Genomic DNA, 11,687 nt, shown 5'->3' on the forward strand with positions numbered 1-11,687 from the left:
CGTTCGCCAGAGGATTCAGTGCGTGTCTTAACACGGGGAGACGTTTTGGCAGCCTGCGACCCGCATCCCAGATAAAGACCAGGATCAATTAGGGCAAACGCAGGGCAAGGTTTTCCTCGCTGTCCTGCGTGTTTGCCGAGACCTTGGATGAAATGCTTAGAAAGAAGAAGATCCGTGAGGTACAAGTAAGTAACTAAAAAAGCAGCCGTTGGGCCTCATACATTACTCTGTATAATCGGCACTTTTAAAGCCAAGTAATTATTTACGAAGGATTTGCCAGCGTGAGGGCCCCACAGTGGGGTTTCTGTTCCTCTGCTTTCTGCCTTAGCCCTGCTAATCAGAAGAGGAGCTGGACGCCTGTCCTGGTTTTGGCAGGCATAGAGTTAATTTCCTTCCTAGTAGCTGGTACAGCGCTGTGTTTTGGATTTAGGATGAGAACAATGTTGATAACACACCCATGTTTCAGTTGTTGCTGAGCAGTGCTTACACTAGGCAAGGACTTTCCAGCTTCCCATGCTCTGCCGACTGAGACGGCTGGAGGTGCACAAGAAGCCGGGAGGGGGCACAGCCGGGACAGGGATGTGTCCCAAACTGGCCCCAGGGACATTCCATACTGTGTGACATCATGCTCAGTACATAAACTGGGGAAAGCTGGCCAGGGGGGCCGCTGCTCGGGGACTGGCTGGGCATCGGTCAGCGGGTGGTGAGCAATTGCACTGTGCATCACTTGCTTTGTATATTACTATTATGATTTTATTCTATTTCAATTATTAAACTGTTTCTATCTCAACCCACGAGTTTTCTCACTTTCACTCTCCCGACTCTCTCCCCCACCCCTCCGGGGTGGGGGGGAGTGAGCGAGTGGCTGTGTGGTGCTCAGTTGCCGACTGAGGTTAAACTATGACAATGCTGTCCTTCCCGGTTAGCATTTGGCACAGGGCTGGGGTGGTGAGGAGAGTCTGAGTGTCTGTCCCTGGGCTGTCTCTGCCCTGGGTGGACACTAAAGGATGCTGAGGAACATTATCCTCCAAAAGCACCGGATTGACTCTTTAAATAGACACGTAAGTGCAAAGACTTAGTTCAACCGTTGTGTTGACAGTGGAAGACTAAAGCTCCAAACACTGAAATACCATTGTGCCAAGAGGCAGCATGAAACGAAAGGGCACGGAATGGCACGAGCACCGGGCTCACCTACTCCGTGCAAGTGCTGCCCCAGCTTAAAATAGGGAAAAAAGAAACATCTGAAAGGTAGCATCCTGACAAGTCCTTGTCCTGCAGTGATATTGGCAGGGCTGAGCAGCAGTCTGTTTCTGAGGGATTTAAGAGTGACATTGGAATGTCTTTATTGGTAATTTTTCCTGTTTTGAACAGTTTTTATACAAACTCCTTAGCTATCTCTTCTCTGCAGTGCTCTTTTCCTTCTTTCTTCATGTATTTTGAGATTGCTTCCAAGGGAGAGCAAGACCCTCATCCTGTCTGAAATACCATTTTCAGGTTCACCTTTCTTTTTAATTAACATGAAAAATCCAATTTGTAGCACTACTTGTAAATGAGGGTACAATAAATAATTTGTTTTGGGGGACACAAACACCATACATACAATTTTTTAAGCACAATGCTCCTATAGGTCAGAGAACCAGGCTTTTGGAGTCATAGCATTAGCAGTAAGAACTTAAAGAAGAAGTTTTCTTATTGCTTTATTTGTTTATGAGGATAAGAGAGTGGCTGTAGGTTGGATTTTGTTCCTATCGAGCACAATGAACGACATGGGTTTATACTGGTTAAGGCTGCTCTGATTCATCCCATCATGGACAATTGCTTATCTTTGGTGAGATCTGGAGTTTTGAATATAGCGAGTAAAACAGTAATTGTAGTAAAATTGCTGATTCATGAGGCAATTCTTAAAGAAGTTAAATATGGTCATTAGCATCAGTGATAAATGGAAGAGGGGGGTATTGTAGGAACAGAGGGAGCATTAGGAGAAGTGAGTCTATTAGCATTGAAGAGAAACCCGGAAAGGGACGTTTAGTACACAGGGACTGAAGGGAAGACAGAGACAGAAAGAGAAGACTTTTAGGCTGAATGTTTGGAAAAAATGACTACCAAGATGAGAAAAGGTCCTCCTGGGAGAACAAGGAGGGAGCGCCCCAGAGGCACTGCTGTTTTCTCTGCCTGCGAGAGAGAATGCCTCTTTGCTGGTTGCCTGCCAGCTGTGTTTGGATCACCTGTGGAAGTGGATTAAGTCAAAACTGTCCAAATATGCTCCTAAAAAGGACAAAAAGCACTTGCACTGGGGACGGACTGTAATGGCTGTCCTGTACAGTTTCTCTGCTTTGATAGTCTGAACTTTGCAACAGGGTACCTACCAGCCCACATCGCAACCTTCACTGCAATGTCTTTCTCCTTCCTGGAAAAGGGATCTGGCCTTACAAAATATCCAAGCTAACATTTTGGTGGGCTTTTTAGGGCCAGGATTCATCAAGAGAATTTTGCAGGCAGCTTGGAAAAGCAAAATGATATTTTAAAATAGAAGTAAGCTTTCTTGACTTGGCTAAAGTCCCTGGAAATACATTTCTTTTTGACTCTTCAGATGCAGCACTTCTTTCCTGTGACATTACGGGAGCAGCTCCACATCCTGCCAAACTTTTTGCTGGTTTTGAGAGCAAAACTCTATTTTGGTCTGAGGATGCTGTTTGGCTTTTCCAAACGAATGTCATGAGCAAGTGCTCATGGTTGGGTGGATGAGATCAAGGTGCATCAAGACCTAATGGCTCTTGATGATTTTTTTAATAGAGAGGAAGATGCAGCCCCTGATTCAGAAGGTCTCTGTGCCACAAATGCCTTCCCTCTGCGAGAATACGCTCGCCATGGTCTTTATTCTCCTTTAGGTGTTGGCCACCTGGGTAGTCTCAGAGGCAGAACCCAGAGGCCATGTGGACCTCCGGTCTGGGCCATTGCAACCATTTTAGTAATGGAAATCTCCACAACCGAGGTGACACTTCCATATCTGAACCGGAAAGACTGAGTTTTCGAGTGGACGAGACCCGCGAATGTTTGTTCTTTCCCTTGTAATAATAAAGAAGCACCTTTCTAATGGGTGAATGTTGCATGCAAAACTCCTCCTGTGCCTGTGCGTTGCCCCTGAGGGAGCTGCTGTGTTAAGGTTATGTTTATATGCATATGCTGGCGCTGTAGTTAACCCCCAGTACATTACCCTCGGTAGTACAGAGAACATGATTCAGAGCAGGAAATGGTGGAAATTTTTCTTTGAAGAGAGAAAGTTAAGGAGTTACAGTGGGTTAGGTGGCTCTTCTGAAGCCATCTGTGTCATAGTACGATGGGAGGAGATCTGGGGCAAGGAGGTGAATCTTTCAGGAACTCTTACTCTGTTACTGGATTTTAAGTAATTTCATATTTTAAAGTCTCTTTTTTTGTCATGGTTTTTCTTTGATTGCTGGGAAAAAAGTTTCTTTGCTTATTATAACTATACCAGTGTTTAGGCTGTGTTGGTCGTGCTGCCAAAAACAATACAGTTGTATGCATATGTCTGTATTACATATATATGCATGGCATTCCATTTGGATTAATATTAATCTAGAATTTAACATATCACTCTTATACGTTTTTTCCCCTAGAACTATTAAATTCAAAACTTGACTTGTTCCTACTCTTCATCTTTTTTTTAATTATTTTTTTTCTTATTAAAATTCAAAGTGGTAAATAATAAGGCCCAACCTTCTACAAAGAAGATTCAATCCGCTGTTAAAGTTACGGGGTCAATCAGCTAAACGGGTATTAGTAACATAATGATAGAGCATAAGCCAGTCAACACAGTAGGATTTGCAAATCAGTAACAATAATGCTCCTTTTCTATCTGTTGTCTAATTGATTGCTTAAGGTTTGGAGATGGGGACTCCTGCCGTGGGTCTGTGACCATGGGTGAATGGCTCACCCGCTCCCCAGAGTCAGGTCCCCGGCTGTAAAACATCATGGCCTTCCTGGAGAGCTGGAGGCTTATTTTAAGCATCAAAAGCACCCACCCCTCAGAGCCCCTCTCCCCATGCACACCCCATCGTGGCAGGCCAGGGGTAGTGCAGAGGTGCCTGGGGAGGAGCTGGAAAAGCTAAACCCTCCAGCAGCACGGAAAAAAAAAAAAAAGACCAAAAGAAAAAAAGACAAAAAAAGAAAAAGGGAGAGGATTTGGCTGTAAATAAAGTGCCTAGCAACTCCATGCTTAAATAATAGAAACTGGCATGTATGAAGCAGAGGAACAATGCCTTGCTTTGACTTGCTGACAGACTGACAAGGAGAGACAATCCTGATAGCAGAGGCTGGTGAAAGGTAGCATGAGGAAAAAGGTTTTCCGTGGTCTGATGGTAAGGGCAGCAGAAAAAGTTTTTCCCTTGTCCTGTACCCTTTTCAGGTTTCTGCCCTTCTTGCGTGCCAGTCTTGACATTTGGTTTGAGTGAGGACATTATTAATACACGTTGCTGTAAAAACCTGCCTCTGAAAAGTGGCATTTTAAAGTGCGGGGAAGGAGGCATTTAGCCTCATCGGCTCGGTGGCTGTTTGCATGCAGTTCTTTCGGTTGGAAATGGCACCACCAGGTTGGGAGGCTCTGCGGGGCGATGCCACTGAATGCACGGGGCAGGAGGAGCCAGCCAGTGCTCCCAGGGGAAGAGGCAGGGTAGTCTGTCCCCGTGCGACCCTTTATTTTGAGTAGGGGTTTACCACCACTGTTTTCGGTAGTCCTATGTGGTACCTGAGCAGGTGCTGCTGTTCCTGACAAGGTCTGGTAAGCGCTGGGCAGCGTCTTGCTCCGGGAATGGAGGGACAGCCGAAAGCTGCTGGGCCAGAGGCACCTGGTCATCCGTCCCTGACTTCTGAGCTTGGGCTAAGGGGGAAACCCGGCTACCCACATATCTCCTTGTAAAAACAGTAGCCTGGCCACTGCTGAATCCACTGCCTCGCCAGAGATGTCATCTTTGAGAGCTCCAATCTCCTCTGAAACGCTTGCATTTAGGAAAAAAAAAATGTTTCCTGCTGTACTTGACATTTTCTTATTATCTACATATGTTTAATCCCTCTTCGCGTCCTGCTGATCTTCTGAGAAAGCAATTTAGAGGCTTTATTCCGAGGGAAATAAAAAGTTAGCAGGTTTTATTAGTACTTATACCAGGGCATGTTACTTTTGATTATTAGGAAAGGAAAATTGGAATATTGCTGCTGACTTTAGCTGTGCAGTCTTTGAGGTCGTAACTTTTGTTTGCACACTTAAATCGTGCCTCTGCTTTTGGGTCTGCCTTGCTGCAGCTGCTTGTGTCTCTGTTTACAAAGCAGCGACTCTTGCAGATGGACAAAAGGACTTTGGTCGTTTGCGCTTTGGGTTGTTCCCTGGCTGATGCGTGTGACCTCAATGCAAAGCCAACACCTATCGTCCACTGAACTCAGTGGCATGACTGTAGCTTTGCCCCAGAAAAATTAAGAAAACTATTTCTTTAAATTGGTGTTTTGAATCTGTTTCTCAGGGGGACTCTAGACCTACTTACCTCTCTCTGCCTCAGGCCAGATTGCTTTTCCTGATCTATATGGCATATAGTCCTGATCTCTTGGTGCCGTTTAGATAATTATACTCATTAACAGACCTCAAGGAGGTGTCAGATTAATTTTGATGGAATAACTAGGCTTCGTCACAGGACGTCACCATGGCCCTGTCACTGTGCAACATGAAGGAGTTACACAAGGGTCAGTGGTGTGAACAGAGAGACCCTATAGCCACCCTGCTTACCACGGCAGAACGCGGAAGGTAGTTCATGCCACTGGTGGAAATAGATACTTGCAAAGCAGAGGGCTGAAGTTGGGCTGATTTGGATCACAGACCTTGACTGCCGCCTTCTTTTCTTCATGTGTTCGTTTCAGGCATGTGTAAGAGCAGCACTGGCTGCAGGCTCCTGTAGCCCACGTCGCTTGGGCCCCAGGCTCTAGTGCAAACCTCGTTTGGATCTGCGCAGAGCCATGAAACACCGCGCCAGTCAGTTTAAACAAACCGCTCTCTAGGACACGAAGCAGGTAATTTTTTGGTAATGCCCTACATAAAATATTTTGCAGTTGGAACAACAGGAGACGGGAAAAGCTTTGAGATAATTACAAACTGCAATTTCTGACTCAGATCAGAGAGAAAACTCAAGTATAACTTCATGCAAAAGGATTTTCTATAAAACCAGAAAGATTTGTTTTGATGCTAAAATGCTGGCTGCTGTTCAAAATGACCGCTAGAAAAGAGATTGGTTGCTAGTAAGTCTCCATTGCTTTCTGGACCACCTCCTGTAGACTTAGTGTTCATTTAACGTTAACATCTCCAGGACTGTTCCATGGAGATACGTGCACGCAGGCTGGAAATCTTGAATCACACACTGTATTGTTTGTCAGATGCAGGCAAAGGAGGAAAAATACAGTGACATAGACATAATTTAGAAACCACAGGCCTTGTCACACCTAACCTATGCTCATGTCTCTGCTGTAGAGCAAGATACTTTAGGTTGGACAGTGATGGTTTTGCTAAATGCAGTCACAGCCGTGTTGATGTGTTGAAACATAATAGAAGCCATTGTTTCCCATACGTTCTTCATATATAGCAGTTCTCCCAGGCAGTGGGGGAGACAGAGCATTTGCTTCACTCAGGAAGCTAAACCTGTTGTGCACAGGTGGGGTGAGGGATGGGACGGGGTCTGAGCATCCCAGGGGGATGGAGCCAATACCAGGGTGATTTAATTCCCTGATATACCAACTTAAGCATTCCAAGGAACTGACCTGCCTGTGTTAATATAAAGTGGTTTTTAACTTCCAAAATTTTCCCTATTCACCTGAAAACAGGAAGGAAATTGGTGGTTTTAAGAGAAAAATGGCCCCAGTAAGATGAAGCTGGTCGTCTCTCTGTCACCCTTTCCCTTGGTGTTCTTTCAGTAAATGCCAACCTTGTAATGTATTGCCAAGCTTGGGTGCTTCGGGCACTGAGGCTGCACCTGTGCAAATGCATCTTTTCCAACAGCCCCCCCATTGCACCACGGGCTCCCGCTGGCATCTGGGGCAACTCTTCCCTTCTTGAGCTCTGAAGGAGAAAAAATTAAAGACAGGGCCGTCAGATGAGAGGCCTGTGTGCACTCCCATGTGTTTGCTGAGTTTATCTGGAGAGGGGAGTTTGGGGAACTGGTGCTATACTGGGGAAAGACTATTGCGAGAGTGAAACAGGGAAGAAATGGGATTGCGACAGAAGATGGGGCACAGTCCTGTACGGAGAGGGAGGCTGAGACTCCTCCACTGCACCTGGTCCGGGGGCTTGCATGGTTCTGCAGGGCTGGGGGTCGTGGTGAGCAGCTGCAGCTGGGGCGAGTCCCCGGAGCGGGGTGCAGCATGTTACCTGGATGGCTCCCTCCTACACGCGGCTGGGGAGGCAGAGGGAGCTGAGACACCAAACTGGGAACACCCAAGGTGCTCCTGGTATGATCCGGGTCCTTGCAAGCCCTCTGCCCAGTCACTTCTGCAAATACCTCTGTGGGTGATTGCAAATGTTTCATCTGAGAAAAAAAGAACACCACTCCTTCCAGTTCCAGATAAGCCCGAATTTGCTTTTGGTGATTAAACCGATGACAAAAGCTAGTATTTTCCAACTTTCACGCAGTCAGAACCAAATGGGACTTTGCTCTGGTAAGTGTGCGTTTCTTACCAAGGCCACAGCCTACCTGTTGGCGGTAGGCAGGCACCTGCTGTAAAATGATACATGAACATATATGTGGTTTGCAAAATTTATAAAATATGTCTTACAATTTACATAATTTTACAAACATTTGCGTTGCCCAGACATGCGTGTGTGTGTTTATCTGTAGAAGGTATGCTGCTTCATACACGGACTGAAAAAAGAAGACGGTCTGGCTCTGGATAGGCAGTATGGTAAATACATGCCAGAACGTATGCTGGGAGGCTGCTCTCCTGGCCGTGCAGAACAGGGACCTTTGTAATTTTTTTTTTAGATCTGTTACCAGTGACCAAACCTGGAAACAAGTAAGAAGTAAATATGGTCAAGTCACATTAGTCTGATTCTACTGAAATCTGGTAAAATATGTTATGTTATGGTTTCTTGCTCTTGAGTATTTCTGAAAAGGTTTTAATGGGTTTTAATAGAAAATTGTTCTCAATTACTTTCTTAGTTTAGTATTGGAAGGACTTTTGTACGTGTTCTGGAATTCCTGTGACAGAGAAATGTCAGGCCCTTGAACAGTCTCATGAGAGCCGGTGACAGGAGTGAACCTCTTCTGCAGCTCTGTTGTCAACCTCAGAACATCATCCTTTCCTGAAAACACTATTTTCAGGATATTCATGTGCTTCCTCCCAGGCCACTGAAGAACATGAGAACAGATGCAGAGCAGATTTTTGTATAATCTTTTGTGTGTGTGTGTGTGTGTATATATGTATGCATATGTATATTCTCACACAATTTTACATATGTAAATGTAATACATACATAATTAAAACAATTTTTAAGTTAATCGCAAGACTACTGTGAGCTATACATACAAGAAAAAACAGACCTGTGGAATACTCTATTTAAAGATGAAGTTAATTTAAATATAAGTGGCAGAAGAAATGTGAACTTTTGAAATATTTTCAAAATTCATTAGTGAATCATTGCAAAAATGCATTTCACTGTGGGAGGAATTTCAGTAAACCAGGACTTCAGTTCTACTTGTTTCATGCTTTTGAGAACACCAACTGAAGTTAATGGGACTATTCTTATGGGTAAAATGAGCTGGATTTGGTCCCAGGAACACCTGGCTGGACTTTAAAATGAACGTAAGCCTACAACACAAAACCTTTTCATTGCTTGGAAAGGGGAATTTGAGCAAAAGGAGGGCACTAACGTGGTTTTGGGGGGTCTAGGCAGAACATTCCTGGTCAGAAGGCAGAGATCAAATTTCCATGAAATTTGCAGCTCTGGGGATTGTAAACTTGGTTTGCTGTATTTTTAGATGGGAAGCCAGATCCAGTTCTTCATTGAGAAAGGGGAAGGGAATGCCTTTCCCCCGGTAAAAATTTCCCCATCCTAGTGCTCTAAAATAGTAGTTGGTGGGCCTGTGGGTTAATGGAATGGGTAACTGAAGCATTATACTCTTCTCACCAGGTTAATTTATGGAGATGAGTAATTTTTTGGCACTGTGACCTTTTTGGGTTTGCTTTGATAATTTTTCTCTCTCTCAAATTTTATACTAGATCTGTAACAAGATACGCAGCACATTAATCTGTTACAAGGATGAATGAATGAACATTGTTCTTATTGTTTGGATCTCTTTCACCTAGAAAGGAGTGGAGGGTACAGACAACCCCCTTCTCACCTCAGCATGCCCTAGTGAGTAACCTTCTCTGCAAAAGGTGAAACATCCAAATAATCTGACCCACTGTTGTGTTTTTTTTCTGAGCAGCTGACCCAGCGTCAAATTCCTGACTCATGGCCCCTCCAGCAAAAAGATTGGGAGCAGTTTCTGGGTCGGTGCAAGAGCCCCACAGGATGCAAAGAAGATGAAGATGGGAGGAACCTGGCTGCGTCTGCTGGCGGGACAGTACTTCCTGGCTCTGGGACACAGGCACTTTGCAAACAAATAGAGAAACATGGTATTTAAAAAAAAAAAACAAACCTATTGCTGTTATTCTCTTTCATCTGGCATGGGCACATATCTGCTGCTTCTCCACTCTCTGGCTTGTGAGAGCCCTGGTGGGTCTAAGTCATGGTTTGTAAGATGCTGAAAATGGGGAGGAGGTCTGAAGCATCAGCCAGGGTAACCTGGTATCAGTGGACATGCTTGTGTGGATTTCTGAGGATATGCTGGCTTGGGGGGCAGATTCAAGTACGCAGGAGTGTGAATTTGATTGCCAGCAGAACATCTTGTGGGAATGATACTAAAAGAAATGTGTGTGGGCAAGTGCCCTGAAATAGGTAGCTGTCGATTAGAGACGACCTGGCTTTAAATCCCTATGCAGGGAGTTTGGTATACAGCACTAAAAGGAACTAGATATTTTTTTTTTTTAATGTGCTGCTCCTTCTTGTTTCTTTCAGATGGATTTCAGAAAATTCAGGCTGTTTGTTTGCCTTATAGGGCTCAGCTGTGCTAGCTTCTGGTTTTGTTACAACAGTTTGACCGAATTCTGTGTATTCTGTGGAAACAGCCAAGATTACATGTTCCCCACAGGGACTTCTAGGAGATTCAGCGGAAACTTCTCACAGCTCCCAGATATAGACTGCCATAAGAACCCACCTTTCCTCGTCCTGCTTGTGACATCTTCGTACCACGACGTTGATGCCAGGATGGCCATCCGGCAAACCTGGGGGAAGGAGAGAACAGTCACCGGCAAGCGCCTGGTGACATATTTCCTGCTGGGAAACACTGTGAATCTCAGCCAGCAGGCTGATATCGCTGCTGAAAGCCAAAAGTACAAAGACATTATTCAAAAGGCTTTTATAGACACGTATTACAATTTGACTTTGAAGACCATGATGGGAATTGAATGGATTCACAGATTTTGTTATCAGTCCAGCTTTGTGATGAAAACCGACACAGATGTGTTTGTCAATGTTTTTTACCTCACTGAGCTTCTTCTAAGGAAAAAGAGGACCACTAGAGTCTTCACAGGCTTTTTAAAACTAAATGAGTACCCCATACGGAGAAGAGGGAGTAAGTGGTACGTGAGTGAAGAAGAGTATCCGGGAAAGACCTACCCGCCATTTTGTTCCGGGACTGGCTATGTTTTCTCCACCGATGTTGCTAGTCAGATCTATAATGTTTCGGAGAATGTTTTGTTCATTAAACTGGAGGATGTATTCATAGGACTGTGCCTTGCCAAATTAAATATTCAGCTGGAGGAGCTTCATTCAGAGCAGACGTTTTTTCCAGAAAGGATTAGCTTCTCTGTTTCTCGCTTTAAGAAAATTGTGATGTGCCATAAAATAAAACCATCTGAGCAGCTCAGCTACTGGAATCACTTAGTGACAGAAAATCACAGAGGAGTGCTCTAGCACCTTCCCTGCTCGAATTAACAAACTGAAATGCTCCACAGTTACAGGGCTGCTCTTGACTCCAGCAGAACTCCCAATTAACTCTAGATCTACCACATTAAAGACTTTTAAAATGGTTATCTTAATCTCCATTTCTGCCCAAGAACATGCAAACCTCTTTCTTTCTCGTTTACTCCCACCTCTTTGCATCCCTTCTCTACACAAGTTACAGTTATTATTTTTTCCTGAAAGATGCAGGACTGCAAACCTGCCCTCCAAATCTCGCTGCTACAGGACTGGGAACATTTCTGCAGTGCCAAACTAAAAGTCAAAGAACTTTTGTTCAGAGAAGAAAATTTGCACCTTCTTCCTGGTCCCCCTTGATAGATTACTGCATTTGCACCCATCTGTGCAGGCATTTAAGAAAAGGTGTTTGTAGCTGTCAGGACGTTCCCCTCCCGGCATAGGCAACTGCAGCCCTGCCCTTGCAGCCAGCTCTGTGTGGGCAGAACTGCGTACTGGCACAGATCCCTCCTTCAGTCTACCCAAATTTTTCGCAGAGATGGAAGAATTTGCCCATGCAGCGCTCTTGGGACAACCTTAGGTACTGCAGGTATCTGGTGAATGTGTAAGGCTACTGCATCTG

At 44.7% G+C, this 11,687-nt stretch overlaps 1 protein-coding gene across 1 annotated transcript; it reads left to right on the forward strand.

Annotated features, from left to right (window-relative positions):
* Positions 1 to 9,570: 9,570 nt before the first annotated feature.
* B3GALT5 (UDP-Gal:betaGlcNAc beta 1,3-galactosyltransferase, polypeptide 5) lies at positions 9,571 to 11,062 on the forward strand. Its single transcript, XM_009328033.1, is given in 2 exon segments — positions 9,571 to 9,663; positions 10,106 to 11,062. Coding segments are annotated over 2 exon segments (1,050 nt in total).
* The last annotated feature ends 625 nt before the right edge of the window (positions 11,063 to 11,687 follow it).

Source organism: Pygoscelis adeliae, unplaced genomic scaffold (assembly GCF_000699105.1).
Source record: "Pygoscelis adeliae isolate BGI_AS28 unplaced genomic scaffold, ASM69910v1 Scaffold154, whole genome shotgun sequence".
In the NCBI taxonomy this organism is placed as follows: Eukaryota; Metazoa; Chordata; class Aves; order Sphenisciformes; family Spheniscidae; genus Pygoscelis; species Pygoscelis adeliae.